At 39.2% G+C, this 27,584-nt stretch overlaps 1 protein-coding gene across 1 annotated transcript in view; it reads right to left on the bottom strand.

The window, feature by feature from the left end:
• The window catches only part of LOC103146177 (E3 SUMO-protein ligase PIAS1-like), a 63,881-nt gene that overhangs the window by 7,431 nt on the left and 28,866 nt on the right, over positions 1 to 27,584 (bottom strand). The window contains exons 2-9 of the mRNA XM_007563967.2: positions 23,231 to 23,726; positions 6,897 to 6,981; positions 6,667 to 6,805; positions 6,444 to 6,578; positions 5,883 to 5,988; positions 4,278 to 4,351; positions 3,890 to 4,050; positions 159 to 295 (exon numbers count right to left, since the gene is read on the bottom strand). Coding sequence (XP_007564029.1) covers positions 159 to 295; positions 3,890 to 4,050; positions 4,278 to 4,351; positions 5,883 to 5,988; positions 6,444 to 6,578; positions 6,667 to 6,805; positions 6,897 to 6,981; positions 23,231 to 23,726 — 1,333 coding nt within the window. The remainder of the gene's footprint in view (positions 1 to 158; positions 296 to 3,889; positions 4,051 to 4,277; positions 4,352 to 5,882; positions 5,989 to 6,443; positions 6,579 to 6,666; positions 6,806 to 6,896; positions 6,982 to 23,230; positions 23,727 to 27,584) is intronic.

Genomic DNA, 27,584 nt, shown 5'->3' with positions numbered 1-27,584 from the left:
CCAACGATTTGGCAAATTAAAACGGACAATGCAAACCGAGTAGCAGAGGATCAAAGTTAATATGTTTTTTTGTTGTTGTTTTTTTTACTTTTTACTCCTAGCTGAATTGGCTTCTAGTCTCCTCTCGTGCCTTTCACTTCCCATCCCACAAAACTCACCATCCAGCCCGTTGTTAAGGGAAGCTGAGGAGACCTCCTGCACTTCCTTCTTAGACCTCATGGGGGCCCAGCTGCCATCCTCCTTAAACTGGATCTCATCACAGTCTGAGCAGCTGTTCAAGATCTCCACAAAAAGTCTGGGAGAAGACACAGGCAGGCAAGGATTAGCTTAAAATAATTACTCTTAAATGAAAATCCAAAATCAACCAGATGATCTTAATCGTATTTTGTTTTTTTTGGGTTTTTTTTTAAAGCATCTTCCAGACCGACGCTGCATATTCTCTTTAAAAGTTCTCTTAAAATGTACGGATAGAAAGGAAGTGACAGGCTTAAAAAAAAAAAAAAAGAACGACCGCAGATCAAAAATGTCTAAAAGTCTTGGCTTTAAAGAGGAACAGAAATGCAGCGAAGAAAAATGCAGCAAATGGGAACAAGTTGTCTCTTTGTGACAGGCTGCGATGCACAAGTGCCTGAAGATCCCATTTAATATTTAGTCAATTTGTAAGAATCAGTCTGTCGGTTCGTCCCACTTTCTGTGACAAATATCAGATATAACAGCTTGACAGACAGAACATTTCAGCAGCAGCAACTAATTCCTGGAAAAAAAAAACAAAAAAAAAAACTTAATAATAGATCCAACTTAAAATGAGTTTGGTCGAAAAGCGTAACGATGCAATTAGCTCACATGACGAGACGTTTACATGATATCGTTTTTGTACGAACAAGACGAGATATTATCAACGTTATATACAGAGTTTCTGCATATAACGTGGTTTGCATGACTTTCTCAGGTAAAGTGGTCCGAATGCCAAAGAAATTTTTAAAAAGTGCTCTTTTTAGTGTTTTGAAAAACAGAATAAAAGTTTGGAATTAATATCAATTTTAAAAAAAAAAGATAAATGACTCAAGTTCACTATGCATTTGTGGCAGTGATAGGGCCTTAAATATGGAACCAAAAAAAACCAGAAGTGGAAGAAAAAGGGACAGAAAAAGCAAAGAAAGAAAGAGAGAAAGGAAGAAAAAAGGAAGCAAACGTCTAAGAAATAAAAAGAGAACAAAGAAATACAAAAGAAACAAAGACAGAAAAGAAAGAGAAACTATGGAAAAATCTAACTTTTAGATAATTTGATATAAAATCTAGCATTTCCTACACTCCAACGTTCCTTTTCAACCATTTGCAACCATAAACATGTGAAGTCACGTAAAGATCAAAGTGGGTCTTCATCAGGGTCTGCTCTGCTCTGCACTAAATTCACCTCTACAGCTTCTGTGTCTCTGTCTTTCCCTTGGTTTTATAGCTTTTAAAATGTTGCTGTTTTTAAAAGGTTTTCCTTTGAAAAATGCTTCTTTTTTTCTTGGTGGACTTGTGACTTTGCTGATTGGTGGAGAGAAGCTTGTTGAGCTCAGCTACAACAGACACAGACCTTGACAAGGTTTACCCAGAAGAAAAATGTAAAATAAAGCCCTTTTAGCCCTTTTCCAACATCAGTTTATCCGTTGTGTACTGAAGCATTTTATCACCACCTACTTTGTCTTTCTTATCTTCTGCACTGAATCCTTTGCACTAAAAGCTTCGTGCATAAAGATTTTCTGTAAGAACTGCATGAAGATAGGAGAAAAGCAGTCAAAGTCTAAGTTAAAACACTTTTTTTGAAACAGATTCAAAAAGCTGTATTTACTAGAAGATTTCAGGAAGCAAAGTTTGGAAAAATAAAAGAATACTTCAGAGAGTTGATGATCACATCTCCTTCATAAAACCAGGAGGCTGCTTGTGTCTTTGTCTGACTTACCCGTCGATGATGAGATGCTCATACGGGGCCTTCTTGTCACAGACAGGACAGACCCAGGTGGGCTTCTTCTCATTCATCTGGATGTAAAGCGTGGCGTCGAAGCACTGCAGATGGGAGCAGGTCAGCGCCCTGCACGGGATCATCAGCCGCATCTTCCCCAGCTGCACCGCGAGCGCGCCGACGGGCGGCGAAGCCACAGAGGAAACACGCAGCACGGATTAAGGGTGAATTACACTCCCGAGTACCATAAACATGCCAAAACCATATGACAACGCAGGATGTATGCAGACATACGGCAGGTTGAGCAACATGTTGGCTGGACTAGATTAGTATAAATTTTTTTTTGACACAAGATTAAGCGTATGAGGAGCAGGAGAAGTGGTTACCGGGCAGAGCAGGGACACACGCAGGCTGGTTGTGGCTATTTCACTGTCAGGGTCTGCTGTGAGCTTCTCTTTGACTGCAGGGGAGAGGAAAAGGACAACGGCGCCGCATGAGTCAGCGAGAAACAGATGGATGGAGCTCTCCTTCCAGATGTGCTCGCTCAGTCACTGTCAAGACACCGGGCCGGCGCCGTGAACGAGTTCAGGAGCTCGTCACGCTGCACCGCAACCTCCAGGTACATTTTGAGACTCTTAGTTACCATCAGGCTGGAGGAAAAGCAGCAAACCTTACTTTGGACCCAGGATGTTTTCCATTAGTTTTAACCCACACAGCAATAAGTCAGACTTATTGCTGTGACGCTCGAGTCACTTCTTTATGCGACTAATTATTCGTCTGAACCCGTGTCAACACTTTTTGAATAAATACGTGTAAAGTTGGAAAAAAAACTTTAATAATTATAGCTACATAACTTAAGAGCTAAGAGTTAAACTCAAAATTCAAGCCGATATCCAGAATTTGTTTAGAAATTTATAAATGTAACAGTATATCTCAATGGCCTACCTGTTAAAATCCCTCAGGGTTTTAGATGTAGAAAGATTTCATGACTGATTTTAAAGTTTTTAAGGTGCACATTCAGCAACAAAAAAAAAACAAAAAACAAATTTGCTTGAATGAAAATATAATAAAACATAAAAACTACAATAATCTGCTGGAGAAGCTTTGATAAGTTCTGCCTCATTTCTTGTTTTTGTAAACATTTGTTGNAAAGAAAGAGAGAAAGGAAGAAAAAAGGAAGCAAACGTCTAAGAAATAAAAAGAGAACAAAGAAATACAAAAGAAACAAAGACAGAAAAGAAAGAGAAACTATGGAAAAATCTAACTTTTAGATAATTTGATATAAAATCTAGCATTTCCTACACTCCAACGTTCCTTTTCAACCATTTGCAACCATAAACATGTGAAGTCACGTAAAGATCAAAGTGGGTCTTCATCAGGGTCTGCTCTGCTCTGCACTAAATTCACCTCTACAGCTTCTGTGTCTCTGTCTTTCCCTTGGTTTTATAGCTTTTAAAATGTTGCTGTTTTTAAAAGGTTTTCCTTTGAAAAATGCTTCTTTTTTTCTTGGTGGACTTGTGACCTTGCTGATTGGTGGAGAGAAGCTTGTTGAGCTCAGCTACAACAGACACAGACCTTGACAAGGTTTACCCAGAAGAAAAATGTAAAATAAAGCCCTTTTAGCCCTTTTCCAACATCAGTTTATCCGTTGTGTACTGAAGCATTTTATCACCACCTACTTTGTCTTTCTTATCTTCTGCACTGAATCCTTTGCACTAAAAGCTTCGTGCATAAAGATTTTCTGTAAGAACTGCATGAAGATAGGAGAAAAGCAGTCAAAGTCTAAGTTAAAACACTTTTTTTGAAACAGATTCAAAAAGCTGTATTTACTAGAAGATTTCAGGAAGCAAAGTTTGGAAAAATAAAAGAATACTTCAGAGAGTTGATGATCACATCTCCTTCATAAAACCAGGAGGCTGCTTGTGTCTTTGTCTGACTTACCCGTCGATGATGAGATGCTCATACGGGGCCTTCTTGTCACAGACAGGACAGACCCAGGTGGGCTTCTTCTCATTCATCTGGATGTAAAGCGTGGCGTCGAAGCACTGCAGATGGGAGCAGGTCAGCGCCCTGCACGGGATCATCAGCCGCATCTTCCCCAGCTGCACCGCGAGCGCGCCGACGGGCGGCGAAGCCACAGAGGAAACACGCAGCACGGATTAAGGGTGAATTACACTCCCGAGTACCATAAACATGCCAAAACCATATGACAACGCAGGATGTATGCAGACATACGGCAGGTTGAGCAACATGTTGGCTGGACTAGATTATTATAATTTTTTTTTTTTGACACAAGATTAAGCGTATGAGGAGCAGGAGAAGTGGTTACCGGGCAGAGCAGGGACACACGCAGGCTGGTTGTGGCTATTTCACTGTCAGGGTCTGCTGTGAGCTTCTCTTTGACTGCAGGGGAGAGGAAAAGGACAACGGCGCCGCATGAGTCAGCGAGAAACAGATGGATGGAGCTCTCCTTCCAGATGTGCTCGCTCAGTCACTGTCAAGACACCGGGCCGGCGCCGTGAACGAGTTCAGGAGCTCGTCACGCTGCACCGCAACCTCCAGGTACATTTTGAGACTCTTAGTTGCCGTCAGGCTGGAGCAAAAGCAGCAAACCTTACTTTGGACCCAGGATGTTTTCCATTAGTTTTAACCCACACAGCGATAAGTCAGACCGGTGAAAGACGCTCGAGTCACTTCTTTATGCGACTAATTATTCGTCTGAACCCGTGTCAACACTTTTTGAATAAATACGTGTAAAGTTGGAAAAAAAACTTTAATAATTATAGCTACATAACTTAAGAGCTAAGAGTTAAACTCAAAATTCAAGCCGATATCCAGAATTTGTTTAGAAATTTATAAATGTAACAGTATATCTCAATGGCCTACCTGTTAAAATCCCTCAGGGTTTTAGACGTAGAAAGATTTCATGATTGATTTTAAAGTTTTTAAGGTGCACATTCAGCAACAAAAAACAAAAAAACAAAAAACAAATTTGCTTGAATGAAAATATAATAAAACATAAAAACTACAATAATCTGATTATATTCTGGTTGTAGAATCGCGCCACTCAGGGCGGCACCGAGCTGGAGAAGCTTTGATAAGTTCTGCCTCATTTCTTGTTTTTGTAAACATTTGTTGGCATATATTTTGAGTCTTTATATTTTAGGACAATTATTTCCTCTAGCTTTTTTTTTATGCTGTGTGGCTGACAGGATTTTTGTTCTTACTATAGCTGTTGTGATGCGTAACCGTGGATGCGTGCTGCGAGACTGGCATGACGCAACAAGACATGAAATGAGTTACAACATTTAGTTTCCCTACGAGATAATCAAGTATTTCCAAAACTAAATTGAATTGAACAGGTGTCTCCACCCCTAAATTAACCGTTTTATTTATTCCCAGCAGCAGGCGTTGTGTCCTTCAGTCGCTCTTCTTGTGCCTGACCTATTTGGCGCTGGATCCTTAATGATGAAATGCAGATTTCCTAAGACGGAGGGAAGGCCAGGAGTTGTAAGAGAAAAGAAAGCTACAAGGTTTGCATGCGATTTCACATCGCTTTTAGCAAAGTATTGGATCAGAAACAGATCTGTAAGCTGTCAGAGGAAATGTAAGATGCATCCGAGTTCGCAGCTAATTAAAATCGTCCCATACGTAAAATCATATGGCAGAAAGAGTTGAACAGCAGCTCATGCGAGTACATTTCTGCTTAAATCTCCTTTAATACGGTGAAAAAAAACCTCCCAGCTCCCATTTAGTCTTTTTAGTACTTTTGATTCAACGTGGAGATTAGATCATTAGCAACTTTTTCTTTTTTCTTTTTTTTTTTCCCCCCTCCAGAGCCGAGGACAGATTTTAATCAGAACAGTTTCAGCCCTAAAGCATTCCAGCTTATCGGATCAGTTCATCTGTGAAGAGGGAGGCTGGCGGTTCTTACTGAGCGCTCTGGAGTGGTCTGGGTTTCTGATGCCTTTCGCCCGCAGTCTCTGTAGCAGCACCGTGGAGGACTGCTGCTTCACCAAGTAAACCGCCATGGAGTAATTCTGCACACACAAAGTAAGACACAACATCGGTCACAGCCAGTAAAAGTCAAAAAGATGATTTTCAACTCCTTAGTGTTGCAAAAGTTGATGTATTTTCAGGATTCGTTTTACTTAATCCTAGTTTAAGTAAAACTTGGATTTTAAAAATTAACGTGTAATTTTTACATGTTAAGAATTACTTGTTAATTTCTAACATGCAATTTGAAAAGTTAAAATTCAGCTGAATTTTAAGCTTCTAAAATCAAACTGTGAAATGCCTCAATGAACGGACTGAGTTCCCGTTGGCCGAATAATTTGAAACGTGACAAACGTGTGAATGCGATTTTAAACTTTACAGCCCTGCTTAGAGAAAGGATGAATATTTCTAAAAACAAACAAACGATGACAGCAGAGGGGAACACTTTGAAAAACTCGGTCCGAGGCACTGAGAAAGGACAGACGGGTTTAACTCCTACCCTTCCGATCTCTGCAGTCCACGATACCACGATGGTGTTTGGGATCGTGGTGGACAATCTGACAAGTGAGGTAATGTTGATTGGCCGGCTCGGCCGCTTGGGCTCGACGCCGTTTTTGGTTGGGGGGAGATAACCCTGAAAACCAGAAGAGACACACGAGACTCGCGGTGAATCTCGCTGAACGTTGACGTCTGCAGACGCCGAGTCGGCCAGGGCTCCTCACCGGCAGGTTGCATGGCTTCCCGTTGACTTTGACACAGAGGTTGGGAGGGAAATGGTCTTCCTGAGGACAGCTTGTCTCCGACAGGCAGAACCGGAGCTGAACCTGAACTGAGAAGTCACATTTGGTCCCCGAGATGTCCCTGTGAGGAAAGGCGACGACTGTCATCAGCGCAACCTGACATGTTGTGGGTTATTACTCAACGGCGGCGCAATAATCAACGCTGTACTGACATGGAGCTGCTGATCTGCTGGACCTGCTGCGGCGTTAACGCGAAGGCGAAACACGTCTCCTGAAACCGCTGGCTGTTGTCTGACGCTGCGGAGAAACAAAGACAGAAGAGAGGGGTTACTAGAGGTGGAAGTATCAAAACTCAACTTCATTTTAACTTTAAGTACAAAGGGAATATAACTTAAAAAAAAAAAAAAGTGTCAATTTGATGGGCGGGGTAGGTCAAGATCAGGTATGAAAGCTTAAGTAAAGTTTAAATTTGAAATAATATTCAATAACAAAGCCACGTCACGTATTGTCTTACAGACCACACATTGTTTTTTAAAACCGTGTTTTCTTTCACCGTTTCCAAACATCCTGATTTTACATTTGCTGATAAAATTCTGCTTGATCGATGACCTCAATCTGTGACTCCCTCTGCTCATGAAACCAAAACTGAGAGTGAATAGCAACAGTAAGCCGTAGTGCTAAAAAATAAAAAGCAAAGGGAGAGCGAAGACGTCTGCGCACAGCAGGGTGCCGAGATTTTCATTCTTGAAGAAAATCATTATGCGGTTGATCTCATCTGCAGTGGAAAGACCTGCTAACGAGCGGCTGGATGTCAGAGGGAGACCTCACACTGAGGTGAGAATAAAAACCTGCTCTATTTATAGACCCACCCACAAGTGGTGGAAATAACCGGAGCTCCTAACCCCAGCCAGCAGGTTTGCAAAGTTAGAGAATAAGTTAGTGTGGGAGGTTAGCGAGAGACAAAGAGGTGCTCTGTATTTAAATATATTTGCAAAGCTGAGCTACAATGGCCGTATTTTGCTTCTCTGAGCACTTCTTCTGCTTCCCAGGGACTGTAGGAGATTTGTCTGGACATAAAACTTCCTCAAAGGTAAAAAGGTTTGGAATAATTGTCTCACAGAGGCTTTTCATGAGCTGCTTAGTCATCTGGGTCCTGCTTCCTTACACTTCCTTTCAGATGCCTGATGATTGTCTTGTGGATAAACCGGTGCATTATAGAGAAAGCATGAGCATCCTGGCTTGGGCCGGGACGTTTTGGGTCTTTATAGGTGGATGACTTAGAGAGAAAAGGAGCTAATATGAGGCGCTTCGGTATAAAATACAGCTCATAAATAACTACGGAGACACTCTGGGTTCCCCTCATATGACAGATTTTTAGAAGATATGCCAAAATATTTTCAGCCAGAAAAGAAACCCAAAAAAAAAAAAAAAAAAAAAACAGCCTCACAGCTTGGGGCATTAAGAATATGGAGCATGCAGCAGAATGCAAGCAAGCTGAGGCTGATCTGTCCAAAGGTGCAAAAAAATTACAGTTATTACTCACCGACACGTCAGCACTCGTTTTAAATAATTGCATCTTAAACAGCATTATTAAAGCTGCAGCATGTGGTATTTTTAAAACGGTATGGTTTTTTTGTTATTACTCAGAGAGGCAAGTAAACATAATGTGAATGTTTTAATGAGGACGCCGGGGTGTCCAGAGAGATCTCAGGAAAGATGCTGGAAAGAGAGGAAGACTCTGGCTGGGATTTGGACCGATGACCTTCTTCCTGTAATCTCAAAAATGAGTCTCAACAGAGTGGAGCTGAATTTCACACTGTTCTGGATGAGAATTAATTGTGCCTTTGTGTGTATTTTAACAAAAAAATGTTTTTTGTTTAGAAGTACCGTTTTAGAAACTGTGAGTTTCTTTTCTGGAGAAAAAAAAAAAAAAACCTGGGAAAACTTGTAATCTCTGCATTATTTTCAATACACTGCATGAATTAAAACAATGACTTTTGATTTTTGTTTTTGCTACTACTATTTAACTTTTTTTTTTTTTTTTGAATAGACTTTATTAAACTCGAACCCTTCGCATGATTCTGGAAACTCAGTCCGGAGCTTTTTTTTTTTTTTTTTGAATAGACTTTATTAAACTCGAACCCTTCGCATGATTCTGGAAACTCAGTCCGGAGCATGTGAAACTGCACGGCCGCATACACAAACACAAACTCTCAGCAGGATTAGGTCCAAGCCGGTAATTTATTTCCATGTAGGCGTTGAGGGGGCTGAGAGCTATAGTTCCTGTGGAGGATTTAACAGACCAATCCTGTTCCTCCTACCGTCAGCCATTCAAAATGCGACTAATTTTCTCAGTAATGACCCATCTCGCCTCCCACTCATCGTTCGGGTGCGACGCGTTTAACTTTACATCCATGTCGCTGCGTCCTTTGAGCTGCAGCCTGTGTGCTGCAGAACAAACACGGAGCGTGAGTGAGCTTTCGAACAACAGTCTCTCTCCTCTCCGGGCACACAGGTTATAAATAGAAAGTGCTCTCTCTCCCCTCCTCTCTCACTCTCCAATCACTCTGAAACTCACCCTCTTGTCTGTGGTAGTGGATGTTTTTTTTTTTTTGTTTTTTTTTTGCTAGTGTTTCAGTGTGCCTGGCCAGAAGATCTAAGATGGACTCCTTCATCTCCAGACAGAACTTAAGACAACGGTTTATTTAAGATGTAAAACAAAATGTTTGATCAACTTGATGAGGAGGAAATAATAGATGCATTAAAAACTGTGAATTGGAATCACAAAGCTGCTCTTTCTGCCTCTGTTTATTTACGCTGAAATAGGATCTGTCACATTTATCCCCTATTCTCTGAAACTCAAGGTCCCCATGACAGTGCACGCTTCCTTAAAAGGAGAAATTATAAGCGCTCTATTTGCCGTTAGAGGGCAGGATCATCTTTCTCAGGTAAATACGAACTAGTCTCGGCGTCCAGTTAACTTAGTTCTGCATAAACACCAGAAAAAAAGGGAGGCTTTTAGAGTCCAAAAACAACAAAATCTGCCTCCCAGCTGCAGTGAAGCTCATTAATGAAGAATGCTGTTTACAGGAGGATGACAGGGATAACCACACAGGATGATGGAAAGTAGCGAGGGGACAGCAGAGTTTAAAATCAGTCATCCTTCGGACTGATAACCGGGCCGAAGAGACACTTTGATGCGGTGAGTGCATTTTTCTGTCGTCGCCGTTTCGCTCAGCAGCAGCAGCAGCAACAAACTGCGCCTAACATTAAGCTGCACAAAAAAGCAAAGATTTTTTATATTGTGTCCACGGGGATAACCTCGGCATCTCATCGAAACCCAGGATCCATTAAAAAAAAAAAAAAACAAAAACAAAAAACATTGTTTCACGTGATGCACAAATAACTTTCCTTCCTCTGTTTTGTTTTTCCGTACTTACGCAGGGCCGGAAAATATTTGAATCAAATTCCTCAAAAACCTGGATCGGCAGATTCAGCTGAGCTCGGATCAGGAAGCCAGCCTCTAAATTGAACCGCGGCATCAGGTGTTCAGCAGCAGACAAACAGTAACATCAGACACCAGAGACAATTTCCACCCTGGCTCATTATTAATGACCTGTTTCCTTTCCCCAGTTCAGTTCAGGTGTTGCTCCTGTAAATCAGCACCAGCTCTGGGATCTAGATTTTGGTTTTTTAAATTCTTTATTTGCTCCAGATTTTAAATAATGATTAGGATGAATGTAACTGAGGACAGAGGCAGAGATATCGCTGTGTACCTCCTAGTCCACCGAACCTTCACTTTATTGTTACCAAATGGAAGTAATTTCCTCCAAATCTCTCATTTTCTTCACTTAGTGATGAAGTTAACAACTAAGCATAACGTAGTTACTTGTTTTTGCTTAATGGCACTAATAATCAGCATATTAAGTAGTACACTCCTGGGCTGACAATAACACAACTTTAGATTACATCAGCATATGTAATCACTCAGGACAGAGGATCAGACATTTATTCTGTTATTTATCTCTAAATTATTGTGTATTATTTATCTACGGATAAAGAAACCTGATTCTCTGTGTTTTTATTTATTTATTTGATTTTTTTGTTTTCTCCACAAAAGCTGTTCTGGTGTCAGGCCAGGGCTGGCTATTACCAGCTTCTGCAAAAAATAAAATAAAATAAAATAAATAAAAATAATAATAATCATTTTCCAGCAGAAAACCATCAGTTTTTCTTTTTGCATCTACCTGGAGACCATTTTATGAAATGTTTTTAAAATCGGTGCGTATCAATGCTCTCTCTAATCGTAGCTGATTATTTATGAGCAGCGCTGCAAATGGAGTCACACACACCGTCTCACACAGCGTTCATTAACACCACCTGGTGATACTAAAACAACCCAACGGTCTAAATGGATCGAGTCGCGAACATTGCGGATTGTTCTGGAAACAGTATGGACCCACACGTAATGTGACAAACGATTATCATAAACAGGAGGAAAAAATAATAATAAATGAGTTGGTGGTTCTGTGTTATTCCAGCAAGAATCTGGTTGTTTCATTCTTGCTGTGCCTCAGTGTTTTTTATTTTTTTATTATTGTTGTTGCCTGCGTTCAGGTTCGATTTGCTCTGGATCGCTCTCACGCCGCACTTTTAAGAGCATACCAATCCGGTTGGACAAAGCTGCGCCGCTACCAAAGCGGCTTTCTAGACAAACAGAGCAGACTTCGATTACAGTGGACTGTGAATGCTCCCTTAAAATGTTTTAATGACATTTCCAGGTGGTCCAGAGTTCCACTGGTTTGGCTCACACCAGACTTCAGATGGCAGACTTAAAGCAGCCAACAAACCCGACTCTGGTCCGTACAGCAGTGACGTTCTTATCACAGCGTTGGGCCCGTGGCGGACCGACCGCTGCACTGATGCTTTATGCTGCACAATCAGTTTGCTAGCCTCTGTAAGGCGTGTTTGAAAGTGAAGTGCTCTAGTTGGATTTTCCACATATCAGTGAACAATTTATTGACCGGATCCCGAGCGTTCAAACTTTTAAAGGTTTACGGTGAGAGCCTGCGCACGAGATCTCAGCAGAGGTCTGTCCCTTATAAACGTGTCCAAACCAACTGATAAGATGTGGCGTTTGCATAACTTTTTTGTGTTTACAAAAGCTTGGTCACATTTTTTTTGTAACTTTCTCGTTCACTGTACAACTTCTCATGTGAACTATCCAACTCTCCTCTGTGAGAAAAAAATAAAAATAAAAAGGAGCGAGCTGTTTGCTAGCTTGTGGCTACCGCGGCGCACGTTTTTGAAACAAATGAGCTTTCTAACAACGCAAGAAGCACAAGCCCAGAAAGTCTGAGCTGCTGATTTCATTCTGCCTTTAAGAGAAATTGCATGAGCTAAACTTCAGAGAATGTGCTCCACCGTATAGCCCGTCTTCAGCACAACAAAGCCCAGCTGGAGTTTATTAACTTGTTAGTGGCTTTGCTACTTTTTTTTTTTTTCCTTCTGCACCACAGGCACAAACACACAAAAAGCCTGCCAGGCATTGTGCACCAACACAAGATAAAACAACATTCAGCAGCAGAACAAAGCCAGAAATTCTTTCTTGTGTCAGTCAAAAGCGAAATTCTGACGCCGGAAAGGATCCGCAACAAAAGGTCAGATCTGGATGTTTCGCCCACACTTCAACACAATGACAACTAAAAATTGTTCCACAAATGTTACTTTGCTGCCCCTCTGACAGCAGTAATTACCTTCATTATCTGCATATGGATGTTGTAAAGAAAGAAAAACTGACAAGGCTCATTTAGGGCCACTAAGGCTGGCATTTAAGGTGTCTGGGCAGTCAGCTTGCTCTGCAATCTCCATTACCAAACGCAGAAGGCATTTCAAATCGCCTTTAGGCCATGGCTTTATATAAAAAAAATTAATAAAAATCCACATGGACATAATTTTATCCTACAAAAAAAAAAAAAAAAAAAAAAGCTTAAATGAATCTCTAGGAGGAAAATACTTTTTGCAGCAGACGAACGAAAGGAGCGGAGCTGCAAATGTTTACGATTTTAAAAAGGGTCGAATGAGTCTGATCAAACAACTCGCGGAGCTGATGATGAACCAACTCAGACAGAATAATGCAGGTTTAATAGGCTCAGAGAGATGGAGGCCATTCACAGCAAGCTGTTTATAGTTGAGTGCAGCCAAGGCTCTTTTTGTTGATGTTCATTTGCTGCGAGAAGGCGGAGTTGTTGACAACGAAATGAAAATTTTAGCTGGAGGAGGGTCACACAGAGGTCAGAGTACGAGACCGGTAAATATCGGCTTGTGCTTTCGCACACAGCGGAGTGGTCAAAGGGCTGTGTATAGGAGACAGAAATACCCACCATGACGGCCTAAACAAATTATATAACAAAGCTGCACACACAGGTTTCTTTGATCTAAAAACTTTTCTCCACCTTTAATGTGACTCAACTGAAACACAAACAAATCTTTTAGCTGAAGCAGCTTTGAACTAGATGATTAATGTGACGCAAATAGTTTACTGGTCCTTTTAATTCAGTTTCACCATTTATTGTGAGATAATGCAAAAAAAATTAAATAAAAAATCTCCCTTGGGGGCTCTGTAGAAGATCATATCAGACGAATAGAAAACAAAACAAAACAGAAATATGGATTTAATGAAAAGTTTATGCCTAATACTTGCTAACAAGTTATTTTCAGAAGATGCTTTTAATCTGACAGACCCAGATGAGCACACGTTCTCATCGATTGACTGTAGCACAGGGAAAAAACAAAACGGTTATCAATAATTGGAGAAAATATGGGAAAACGTACAGATTACAAATACCAAACGTTTCTTTGAAACTGATGAAAGGACTAGAAGTAAATTAGTGAGGGAGGCTGACAGCAACACTGAAGAACTTTATGGCAATTGTTGCTAACGTTCTTCAGTCTGCATGTGATAACAACAAACTCCTGAAATCTTTGTGTGGACAAGAGATGTAAGAGATATTTTGCAAGGCAGAGTGGGAAGAAAATATGACCAGGTTAAGATCTGGTATGCTGACAGACTATTAGCAAAATGCACAAATTAAAACAAAAAGCTGATTCAGCAAAGTATGAGTTTAAGGGTGTGTGCACACATTTATGCAACTGCGTCATTGTATCTTAATTATATTTTTATATTCCCACCCCAATAAACAAAGCTGTGAAATATGTGTAAAAGCTGGACTGTTATCTTACACTAAATACTAAATTCCTTAAAGCATGTTTTTTGATCTTCTGTAGCTTTATTTTTTTCTCCTAAATATTCATAAAAGAAGCATCTCAATCATCCACAGCCAAAGAGTCAAATAAAACAGTTTAGCTTTGTCTTTTGAAACTGTTTCGAACAGCTATATATATGTAAAATGGCTCACTAAATAAATTCCTCTACACTTCTCAGAGATTCTTACTTTCATATACAAGGTAATGGAATAAGGATTCAAGCCTGAACCTTATGAATTCTGTAAATAAAGGGCTCTGTTGCCATAATAACCTTTAAAAATTACAACTCTAGACTTTTTAATACCACCTAGAAACCCTGGATTTCATTCTTTTGTTAGCAGCGGAAGCACAAAACGAGATGCCCCACGGTCACATCCTGCTATTGTTACGACGGACCAGGGAAATGATCAATGTGCTGTGTTTGAGTAGATCTACTCTGTGAACTTTAAGTGTGAAATCTCATGTGGAAGGCCAGGCCTCATATTTGAGTTTATGATTCAATAATTCAAAACCGATACAGCTGCACTGTGCTGCTTTGATGGAAGCGAGCTGATAATTACATTCTGACAAGTTATTTCACAATAAAATAGCCGATACGACTGAAGGGTGAAACTAAAGCTTGGCATCAGCCAATCAGCAGGAGAGAAGAGCCGCAGAAAAAAATAAAAAGTGTCTTAATAAAATAAATCTTATTTCATTAGCAGTAATAACCTCTCTCTAAAGGCAGCCTGTCATACTAATAGAAGATGTGGCTTGGTTTTACTCATTTCCATTTTTAAAAATTTTTTTTTTAGTTTGTGTATTGTGTGTATAAGCAGAATATTTTAAATATTTAAGGAAATCGAGGAATAGAGCCGTGGATTTTCTCCTTTTATCAAAATGGACTCGGGCATGAAATAAATAATAGAAAAAGGGAACTAGACATTAGACAAAGCCTACCCAGCTACAGGCCACAGAGAAAACTTTATGCTGCCCATTTGCACAGCTTTAAAGCTTGATGGCACTGATTTGCTGAGGACTCCAAACTGCTTGTGATTTTTGTTTTGGAAAGAAACGGAGAACATCTGTCGTCAATGGCGATTAAAACCAAATTTAATGTTTATTATCTTGACTGGTGGAAAATGTTGCAACCAAGTTGTAAACTATACATTTTATGTTGCTGAACAAATGTTATGACTATTTTTTTTAATTTAATGAAGCATTTTTTCCCCTCTTTTTGTTTAAAAGATTAAAGTTTTTAATGTTAACTACAAACCCTGCTGCTTATGGTTTTGCCCTAAACTTATTTCTCTAATTAGATGCTCAGCCCAACGGTGCACTGTTGGCTTGTCAAATAATTTATTGACAGTCTAACTCCTGACTGTACAGGGATTGATTACATTTCACTCTATTAGCCACAGTGGACGATTGGAAATAAACTATAATCACCCGATTCAGAATCATTCGTTCATGTATGCGGGTCAGAATTTTCCTGATAAACTCTTGATTTCTTCTTAGAGACAAGAAGTTACAGCAGAACTACTTATTTATTATTTAATTTGTTTGCATTAATTATCATTACATCGTTACATTTTTAATTTTATTTTAATCTGGTGAGAGGGAATGGTTTTAAGAGTGCCAGGAAAAGGCAGCAAAAAATGACAGCAGGTCCCAAAAATGACGGTAGGATGGAGAATATAGCTGAGGGTAAGAATGAAATATTTCAATGAATCAAATAATATAATATTTAATTATTATATTATTAACCAGGAAAATCCCAGTGAGATTAGAAATCTCTTTTACAAAAAAAATTATTCAAATCAAACACAAAAATAGCAACTTAAACTTAAGCAATAAAATATGTCTATGTCTTAACAGACATAAACATATGTATGAATTAAAATATGACTACTTTCATGAACACAGGCTTTGTCATGAAAAAAAAGAGAATGAACTGCAGAGAGAGAAGAAAATGACTCCTTCACTTTAGGCCCAAACTTTGTTGAGGAAGAAGTAAGAGAATATCCCACCGCCCGAAAATCAGATTACCCAGACCCAAACCAACGTGAGGAAATTACACAGAAAATGCTTACCTTCACAATAAAAGCATGCAAGTTTTATTTTGAGAGACCAGTGTGTCACCAGAGAGAGTAAGTGATTTTTCTTATATTACTTAAAAAAAAACATCAGAAAGTGCTTCTCAAGAATAAAATAAATGATAAAATAACTAAAAGCCTGTATAAATGAGAGCATTTTGTGTCTGTGTGTATTTATTAAAAGAAAGACGCAACAGCAGCATTTTTACTTATTTTTATTACTACTCAATAACTTATTCCTTCAACTGTTTCTTGGGAGTTTCATTTATTTTTGTAACACTATTACATTTTTTTTTACACATGATGTATATTGTTTTACAGTGCAGTTATGTCATCTACATGCCAATTTAACATCAAAAAGAGATCTTTTTTTTATTTAATGCGTTTTATTTATTCTGTTCTAGTTGACCTGCAATAAAACATTCAATGGACATGCATTCATTGAGCCGTAAAGTGCCTCCAGTTAAGTGGTGGGTGGAGACAGGGTTGGTCACAGACGTTGCATGAGTGAAAGAGAGAGGTCAGGAAGGTCAGGAATCCAGCGGGAGCAGAATAACCACGCAGGGCTCCATCAGAAGCTACGAGTAGCCACGTACAGACTAACGTCTTTCTTTAATATCGACATCAGAAGTACACAGGCCCTGCATCCCGTGGAGTTTGTTTGTTTTTTTTTTTCCACCAAAGTGGGTCCAGTTCTAACTCAGGTCTGGAGAAAATGCTGCTTTTTAACAGCTTCTATAAAAACGCAGCTCTGGTTTTCCACTGCCAGAGAATCGAGGTGCAGCGTCACTGAAAACGCCTCGTTCAGTAAAAACATTTTGTCTTTTTCTCTGATTAATTCATAAATATCCTGCAGAGAACTGCAGGATCCAGACATTATTTCATCCACGTTCAGCATTTCTGATCATCTTTTATGTGAAGCGTTTAATCTGTGACTATATGCAGCTGCTCAGGTTTTTGCTGCTCTTGGTCTTAATTGTTTCCAGCTGAGGCTGAACTTCTATGTTGTTACTTATTTTTATGTATTGTGAACCACAGGATTCCAAGAGTACAGTGGCGCTATCATTACCCGTCAAAAACAAGTCACTGTAAACTAAAAAAAAAAGAAAGAAAAATCACATTTACTCAGCATTTTACCATAAAAAACTGTCATAACTACAGTGTTTTCTACTGTCAGTGAGAGAATAGTTTTCTTTTTGAATCCTGCAGAAATCTCAACCTCACAGACACACTGAGGGGATTGTTCCACATAACATGCATCATAAGACATAATGCAGACTGCTTAGCTGACTAAAGCCTAAATAAAAAAAAGAAAAATCCTAGCGAATAATAATAAATAATAATAATAATAATAATAATAATAATAATGATAAAAGAGGGTTGAAGGTCTAGATTTCACAAAAACAATCAATAAAAAGAGTTGACTTTGAAGGAGGGGAAACGTGCAATTTATTCAAAACCTTTGTCCTTTTCCGTAAGATATGCTGATTTAATCATCGTGAGTGTGCTTAATGATGGCCGTAATAAGGCATTTTTCTTTAAGAAGGACAGGTAACAATGGGGATGAGACAGAGTGCAACCCGTGAGGTCGTCATGGTAATCAAGGAGAGGATGGAGGAGCTAAGACCATCGAGCGGAGGATGCTGGCAGGGCTGAGCTGTGGGCTGCCTAACCTTTATTCCCCAGAGTGATAAGACTCAGCAGAGAGCACAGGACTGCACCACAGGGAGGGATAATGACACAGAGAGGGGGGGGAGGAGAGCAAGATGGTGTGAGAGTGATAATAACTACATTTATATGCACAGAAGAAACCCAGGTATTGAGACAAATCAGTGTGAGGCAGGAAACCTGAGAACACGGTCCGACAGAGTGCTGCGTTTCTCTAACTATAAACTTGATGCATATACGCAGCATTAAGCATTCAAACGCTCCTCTACATGCGTTAAGCTCAGCGGTCGTAGTTTAGTCGTTGGATTGTTTGTTTGCAGCAGAGGGCGTTTTAGCATGGAAAACTCACGTAACGCATCTCGTTTGATTTTTTATTTTCTTTCTTTCTTCGTGAGGTTGTTTTATTGCACATTTTCATTACCTCAATTGGTTGTGGGAGAGAAGCTCATATGACACAAATGCAGTTTTATATCAAAAAAAAGAAAAAAAAGAAAAAGAAAAAAGAGCCAGAAGCATTCCAGTCAAATCCACTTAGCTAGAACCTACAAAGAAAAAGCCCCAGTTCTTATTAAATCCAATTTAGGGACTTAGGAAATATCTTAGAAAATAGTGCAAGTCATCTATAGGGGCAAAAATAAATTACTGCCTCTGACCAGTGAAGTGTTGTTAAAATTTAGGCAAAGAGTAATGTAATCATCACCCAGTTAAAGGGGCAGATTTATGAAGCAGCTGCTGTCAGGAACCGAAGGAAAAAAAAAAAAGAATCAGAGTTTGAGCTGGACAAAAATCAGTCCAGCTCTTTCATTTGTTACCCAACTTTTGTACAACCTACTATGACATTTATTGTTTCACCAAAAAAGAAAATCCAGAGTAAGAGAGGCAGCAAATAAGGATAAGGGAGATGGGGGACAAAAAATAAAAGCAACAGGAGACAAAAGAATAGGAAGAGAGCAAGAAACCAGCAAAGAAGAGATGCTCTTGGGTAAAAAAGAAAGAAAAAAAAATGTGATGCACGTAGGAGAGAGAACAGCTGTCTCAAAGCAAAAATATCTGCTTTATAAATGGGAATTAAACCTGGTTTAGAAGGTCTCAGCTATGAGGGTCGAAAGGGTTCGTCACCTCAAAGTTTCTCCTTCCGGCAAACACAAATATGGAGTTTCATCAAACGACGTACAAAATTCTCAGGCAAGTTTTTTTTTTTTTTTTTTTTTTTTTTTTTTTTGCCTTTGTCAATCATCTTTTTGTGTTTCTCTGAGACCAGTAAGTGCAACACATGCATTATTTATCGAAAAGTCTGTTTCAAAAATATTGTAAGTGACAATGCTCGATTCAAATTCAAATAAGGGGAGGGTGGGTTCTGCAGGCACAGGTGTATGCCTATGTGATTTCATCACTCTACATGCAAATTTCGACCAGGGATGGCTATGGAGAGGAGAGAGAAAAAGAGAAAGAGAGAGAGAGAGAGAAGGCAGAGAAGGAGGGAACATGTGCAGGAAACGGGGAGAAGGAGAGAGGGAAAGTAAAGGAGAAGGATGGTGTGATGACAAAGCTGCAGGCGCAGTGTTTGTACATGCATCTGCAGGCAAATTAATCACAAGCCAGCCTCTTACTCCATTAAAATGCTAATGTAGGAAAATCTAGACATTTTCATATATTTGCAATATATCCCAGAGCCCACAGATTGTTATTATGCTAAGTACAGGCTGGCTGCCGGATGTAATGCGAAGACAAATCTAACCAAGATAAAAACCCAGATGAAATGTCTCTTAAGTAATGAATTAAAGCGTAGCGAAAAAGCATGAAAAATCACTGAAACTACGAGTCCTCATGCAGTGAGACAGCAGAAGATTCTCAGCGATTCCCAAAGCGCGCCTAAAAAACATACAGTTATGGTAAACCGTACAGATGAGAGGGAGGATGGATGGGGGTATCGTGAGATTTTGGGCAACAACCTCCTTCCCTAAACTTAGAAAGGGGTCAGTAGCCGACCCAGCCCCTTTGCATTGCAAATGTGTACAAAACTGTCAATATTCTGCAACATTTTTTTTTAAATTGCAATTTCTGTGATCCTGTTAAACATCAAAATTTTAATCATATGTGAATAAGTTTGTTGACGATATAAGTCATTAAAAAAAACATGCCGTGATGCTCCACCTACTTCCTGTCATCTTCTTCCAGTGGCAACATTCGGTTATTGATCATGTGACTCGTGTGATACAAAAAAAGTGTTTCCTTTGCACTTTTGCAAAATAAACCAATTTTGATACGGCCAAAAAAAATAAAAAATAAAAAAAACTACCCAGTGACAAAACTATTCAGTTTTTTTTTTCCAAAATTGGTGTGTTTCAATTAATCAAATTTATTTCTTAAATGCTAAATTGCACTTATATACGGTCAATGGAAAACACAGCTACTGACCTAAACACACAGAGAGCAATTAAGGAGTGGCTCCCTTTGAAGAATTTCAAGGTCCTGGAGTGGCCCAGCCGGTCTCCAGACATGAAACCAATATCAAATCTTTGGAGGGAGGTGCGACTCCATGTTGCCTAGCAACAGCCCTGAAACATGAAAGATCGGGAGAAGATTTGTATGGAGGAGCGGAGCAAAATCGCTGCTGCAGACCCGGTCGAGGACTGCAGGAAGAAACGTCTGACCTCTGGTTTCTGTGCCACATGTTGTTGTTCTATTGTATCAAATACTTCTTTCACGAAACAAGTATTTAAAAGTCATACAGTGAGATTTTCTGGATTTTTATCTCAGACTCCGTCTCTCACAGTTGAGACATACCTACGGGAAAAACTACAGACCTTCTTTGTAAAAGGAAAAACTTCATCAGCGGTATATCAGATACTTATTTTCTCCATTGTATGTGTGTGAGGTACTGGTTTTGTACATCGCTTTTATCTATGCATCAAACTTCAAGGAGAACAGCTTCATGTTTTTGTAGAGTCTTCAAATGGCAACTAAAATATTCTATTCTTTTCTATCTTCATGTCTGTACAGTCACATTCATAACGGGACTGTAAATATGCAAAAATTAGTCGACACTTTTGTGATATTACACAAAGAGTAAATTGGGTTGTGATGTAAAGCGAAAGTTTTAAACTTTTCCACAGCAACAAAAAAAATCTAACCACATTTCAGCTGTGACTGTACAAGTCAAACTAAAACCAAAACGGGAGTCTGAATTTAACAACTCTCTACCAGTTGTTAAATTCAGACTGGGTCAGAGAGAGGCACAACACGAGTCCCTGTTTTTAATTTAAAATTTTCAACTTTGTGTTCTGCATTAAATATTTTTCGTAACATGTCGCAAATGAAATGAAATAAAATCTCGCTTTGCCTTTTCTTAAAAACCGACCTGCACAAGTTGAAGGGTATTTTCACACCTGATGGCCATTAAACTCGGCTCGATTGAGGACCAGAAACTGCAACAATTGTTTTATTTTCAGCTGAAAACCAAACCTTTTGGAAAAACCCCGTTTACCGCCTCGCTTGTGGTGCTCCAACTTATGAGGTATGAAAAACCTTTTGACTTGTTTCAGATAAAACACACTTTAAAGAGAAAAGGCATGTCTGTTAGGGGGGGGAAATACTTATTTCACATGGCAAAATAATTAAATATATCAAAAGAATCATGGTTTAGCACATCCTGAAACCTAACACATGACTGCACAACGCCTGAGACAAAATATTTATGCGATCATTTACGAGGGTAAAACGGCTTCTGCTGCGCTCGTTTACTGATAAACATTAACAGCCGCAGTCACGACCGATAATTACAAGAGACCTTTCAGGTTCTTTCAGCTTCATGGATTAAAAAAGCCCCGGTTCTATTTTCACTTCCAGTTCTAGGGGACCCAGAGTGTTTTGTGTTTATTCTGAACCCTTGAGAGAAGTTTCCTTCGCCCCGTCAGCCCATTTTACCAGGAAGTGCGACACAGACGCTGGCAGGGAGCCTTTTTATATAAACAGGCGAACTGCAAATGTCGGTGTTTGCGCTGCCTGCCGCTGTGATTATTATAGGAACAATACGCTCATATAAATATCCACAAACTCTCTGATAATATTTTTGGGTCAGTTTCACGCTCACGAGATATTTTGATGAAAAAGATACGGAAAGAAAACAAACAGAAGTAGGAAAAAAGAAAAAAAGGACTCAAACTGTAAAGATATGCAGCAACGTAGAGGCTGAGCAGCAGGTCTCGGTTTCCGTACACCTTGAATTTTTATTATTTCTTTTTTCACCTTTTGTCAAGTTACAACCACAAATATCAATGGATTTTGGAAAAAGTAGTTTAGACAGTGAGGAGGAGGAACAACAAAAAAAAAGTTTGTAGCTGTTTTCTGAGCAGAAAAATGTTTGAATATCTGTACAAAAATTTTAAGAATAGAAGCTGCCGATCATTATATTGCAGTGGTGTTGACGAGTCGATGCAGGCGCTTCCTCAACGCTTTGCAGACGTGGAAGCGGATCCACGAGTCGGAGTTGATCAAGTGAAATAAGAAAACTGAAAACTGTGGCCGTATTTCTTATTCTTCCAGAGTTGAAGTTGAACCGAATCCCTTCCATTGCTGGATGATTAATGAATCTCTGTGAGATCAAAGTTAGACGTTTTATACATCCGACTCCTACAACAGCTGAAATTATGAATCGATTCGTCGCAATGAATTGATTATTGAAATAATCTTCGACTAATTTAGTGATTGATTAATTGGTACAGGGAGTATTTTTAACTCCAAAAAGGCAGTTTGCTGAAAGAACATATTCAGAGCAGAAAAAAGCCAAAACTGCACAAAAATATCTGTACCTTTTGCGATCTAAGATTACAAAAACTTTTAGTGTTCCACCCAAAGCTTCTCAAGTTTTAACTCCACCTGATTCAAATCCTCTAAATAAAACTTTCTATTGAGCCAGTCATTAATTGCTAAACCCAATAATTAAACAGGTCAGTCTGACACTGTGTTGATGTTGAGTCAAGCAGAAAGGGCTGAGCTTTTCACACTTTCATGCTAGAAATATTTTTCAGCTGCAGATGCATCCTTTGCTACAAATGACCAAGAGTTCACAAAATGAATCCTATGTTATTGTACTTTAGGCAATAAAATGTTTGATTTCTTATCTAAAAATGGAATTTAATTTTTTATATGCATCTTCTAATGTATTTCTAATATTGTATAAAAAAGGTCTTCAATTAAAAACCTGCAGAATGTGGCATTTTTTATAAATCCGATTAATCGGTTAATCGTCAGAATAATCGATAACTGAAATAATCTTTAGCATCTTGCATAGTCTGGTGTATTCTTAAAGTCTGCACTGCATTTTATTTAAGGGTATCACATTAAAAGAGGCTGAATGTAAATGCCTGCCACAGATTTTAAAATTGCATTTATTTTTTATTTATTTATTTTTTATTTAAAGCCACTACTTAGGGTTGGTGCATCACACATATCTGCAGCAGTAATGCAAGGCACCGTACGCCAAGTAAATAGATTTTGCGTCTTTACTTTGCAGACCACAATAACTCCATACCTACCTAGACTTGTCGGCTTGATGAGTTCGTCGAGCAGGTCGTAGAAAGGCAGCCTCTGGAGCTTAACATCCGGGTGGACCGGGTGCAGCGAGGCCGAAGTGGGCAGGTGGTGCGTCAGCGCGGTCAGCTCGTGCTTCCCGGGTCCGAGCAGCGAGAGAGGCAGTAAGGCAGCGGGCGACGGAGCGCCGCCGTGGCCGGCGTGGCCCTCGTACGCCAGCTGCGTCAGGCCGGCGGGCAGCGCCGCCCCGCCTCCGCCGACGACTCCGACCGACGCTGGGTGGTGCGGCCCGGTCAGCGCCAGCTCGGGGTGGGAGACCATTTTGGCAGGGAAGCGTCTTCGGTAGAGCTCTTTGATCTTCATGTGCACGGCGGGACTGCAGCCGGATTTCAGCAGGTGGAGCGCCTTGGTCAGCAGCTCGTGCTTGCGTCCATGTTTGTTGCGCCCAGCGTAGCCCAGCAGCACCTGCAGCTCCGACACCCGCAGGCTCATCACCATTTGCTAAGAGAGGGAGAAAAAATGATGAGAATAAACTCCTGACGTGTCTCCTCAAGGCTAATGTACCACTACGACTGAAACGGTTAATTGTGATGAATCGAATACTGGAATAAATGAGTTAGTAATTGACTGATTGTTAAGTGGAATACATAGAACAAAAAAAAGTCATTTGCACTTATAGCAGTAATTAAGCCACAGCAGTACAAGATACAAGATCATCGATGGTCCAAACCACTGAGTAAGTGTGATAAAATCCCAACATTCGGCTTTAACTTAAAGTTCATCATTTATCTACAAGACGTTTCACAGAACATCTTGCTCCAAAGCTTAATGCCCTGTATATTTTTTTACCAGCCTGTACCTGCCTTATTTCAGCTGGCTGTAAAGTTTGGCATTTTACCCCGAGGGTCCATAAGAACTGACTCACATTTGGAGCCAGACTTCAAATTTTTAGCGTTGCCACTTCCTGACTTTTTTCTTTAGCTGCAGCCTGTCGTCAAGGCAACACCGTCGCTGAGGCGCAAATGTAAAGTTTTAATATTTTAAGCAGACTTCCAGAAAATAAGCAAAGAGAGTAGAGTTAACAAAAGAGAATGATCAGACGGAGTAACAAAAAGCCCAACAAAAAATAACGTGTGCACAGTTTCACATAAATTTACAACCAGTTAATCAATTAATTAATACTTCTTTGCTTTTAATATGGAGACGGTCTATCTGTGTGGACAACTAAAGCTCAGAATTCAATCAGTAACACTCAGAGGGATAACGAGAATTACAAATACAATTTAACCTGTCATTCACAGGTTGTCATTCACAATGAATGAATGAATGAATGACAGGTTAAAGTTCAATATGAGTTCCTCATTTACAGCCTAGAGGTTTGTGAAGCGTGAATGTTTCTCTTTGTTTCAGTCCGTTTCTCAGTCTAAGCATCTTGATTCAAAATTCTTGTTTTTGGAAGTTTTTTTTCTTTTTTTTCTTTTTGGAGTCTTGAATTTATTTCTCACCTGTTTCCTGCCCAAAAAAAACCAACCAAACTAAAACAAACATCTTAGAATGAATCAAGAAGCTAAAATCCTTTTCTGAATGACAGTACTCCTAAGTTACACATGAAACCAAACATGGAGGCAGAACAAAACCCACATGTTCACTTTGAAAGACAGAAGGTTGTTATTCATCGTTAATCTGGTGTTGGAGTCCATCGCCCCCTGCAGAGCCACAGAGTTTTAAAACACATCGGACAGCATTAACCCTCAGCACACCTGCATCTGCGCTCAGTGGGACAATTAAGGACATTTCTATTCTTTTTCTGTTCTAGGGGGGGAAACGTTGAGAAAAGCCCAGTGTGAGTGAAATGCCAGCAGCAAAAGCTAACCGCAGTCAATTGATTCCCAGTTAAACACGAGCACAGAGTTTTTGTTCTTGTTTACAATAGTGAAGTGGGGGAACTGGTTTGGACTCTCACTCAGTCTGGCCCCTCTCAGCCAACGTGACCTTAAAGTAAAATAAAAAGGACTAAAGAAACAAACTGTGCAAAGGGAAGCAAAAATGTAAAAAGAAAAATCCTCAACCCAAGCCTAAAGACTGTAGGTGATTTATTTTTATTTTTTTTTACTTTCCCTTTTTTATATAGTTGAAAATCAGAAATGCCAGAGTTTCTTGGCACCACCTACTCCCGACCTGTTGCTGCACACTGACTGTTAGCTGGCTCATAGAAGGCTAATGCATTCTTCCCCAGAAAGCAAAATTTACCCATCACCCATCACTCTAATTACAGTTTTATAAAAAAGTGTAGTTGAAAAGCTGTGAGCAGCGTGTGTGTTAGCGGCCGCCTGCAGGTTGGTTATTAAAGCACAAAGCTTGACTAATTAACCAGCTATTATCAGCTTGTTATACTCCTAGTGTAACTCGACAACACGCAGAACAGCAAAACGTTCACATTACAAAGTCAAGCATACTTGAAAACTCTGAATCTAGCTGGTGCTCATTCTAACTTTCTGCTTTAGTCGCCAACAACTGGAACAACAAAGCACAGATAACATTGTTATATTACTGATTGCAAGAAGTATTGAGTTATGATTTTATAAGCCACAACAATCTGCTGACATAAATATTCTTAGTGTATTATTTTATCTTTTTATTTCCTTAAAAGTTTTAGGGTTAGAGTAGAGTAAAAAAAAAAAACTCCCTAAATAATAAACATTCATTAAATACAAGGCATTTTAAAATTAAAATCTCTGTTAATGCCTCCTAGTTGAAAGATATAAAAGAAACAGATTACAGTGATGACCGAACTGATGACCATTGGAGAATATGTAATATAATCTGAATAGCCAGTGTTTTTTTTTATATGTAACTGCATAAATAATAAGGGCTTCAATTATTGATGAATGTTAAAAATAACAATTTGTAAACACAATTCAAAGTCCAAATAAAAACATTTTTTTTTTTGTAGAGAAAATCTAAGAGATTCTAAAGCAGAAATACCAAGACACAATGCTTCATTTGCAAAGCAGCCAATCCAGGAGCAGCATTTATTTTCCTCAGTGCTGATTCGCTGAATGCCCAAGAGCAGAGATAAAGAAGACTGTAGATGTTAGCTTTTTACAGTCTGCTAAGATGGTTTCCACTGTGTGTATATTCAGGTAGATTTGGTGCTTGAGCTATTAAATTTAGCAGCTCCAGGCATCTTTAGAAAGGCTCTCGAGTAATTCATGGATTTCAGTTCTTGGTGGTCAGCAATGGTTCAGAACCGCCACAAATACCAGGGGTCAACTGTCAAATTTACAGGGGAAAAAAAAATCTTTCAAGAAGGATAACTGACTGTTTAGATTAATTATTAATTGTGGTTATTGCAGTACAAGTTTCACACCAACTCATGCATACAATATACTCAACTCTGCAGCTCAGTTAGGAGCTTCACGAATGCAAAGAAATACGTAAAGTAACAGGCTCAGCCATGCTGAGAGTTCCTAACAGAACAGCATTTCACCCAACCACACCACATAAAAATAAAGATATCAAGTTAGAAATTTCCAACTTGTTCACAAAAGCAATCCAAATTTTGCACAAACAAGTAAAACAAGAAAAAACAATGAACAGGTCTTTTTAAGCAAGACTATTTTTTTGGATTGGAATGAACTCAAAGGCTTCCTTTTTTTTTTTTTTCCCCCTAACTTGATATGAGGCTGAGAGCCAAACTCCCACGGGACAGTAGGAAGGAGCAGGTTCAGCAATAGCACAGAAAAATGAAATAAATAAAAATACCTGGCCTTAGGCTTTAACAAGAATTTGGAGAAGAATCATTTCACCAGACCAAATTGTTTAATTTAAAGACAGTACCTTAAACTCTGTTCAATAAACATAAATTTCATAAGGTTTTTACAGTTTAACTACTAACATTTTAAAAGATAAAACTGATTTCAAACTCACGTTTAAGTGTCACCGAGCGATATTGTAATTTTAGGACATAGTGCCCTATTTTAAGTTAAACTTTTTTAAGAACATTCATTCTCTAAATGCTTCTGTGCATAAAAAAAATACTAACAAAAACACTACAAACAACATTATTAAAGCTATACTAATGTATTTAAAGCAATGCAAGATATTCATCAGTTCTTATAATAGTTGTTGCATTTCTGCTTTTGAAGTAAACTTGAACTTTTTATATACGTTTCGTTTTCAATAACAAACCGGACAGGTGACAAGAGCGGCGAAATCTCACCTGATGTACATTTTCTTACAAAACAGTTTGGATGTAGCCTGATTAAAAAGTATTAAACAGTTTCATGCAATAATGTTCACATGAGCCACGTAACTTATGTGCTTTGCATTCAGTTGAATGACAAAGTACGTGTGTGT

The sequence above is a fragment of the Poecilia formosa genome, unplaced genomic scaffold, assembly GCF_000485575.1.
Source record: "Poecilia formosa unplaced genomic scaffold, Poecilia_formosa-5.1.2 Scaffold153, whole genome shotgun sequence".
Classification (NCBI taxonomy): Eukaryota; Metazoa; Chordata; class Actinopteri; order Cyprinodontiformes; family Poeciliidae; genus Poecilia; species Poecilia formosa.
Note: the sequence above shows the minus strand (reverse complement) of the source record. Positions and strands in the feature narration are given on the sequence as shown.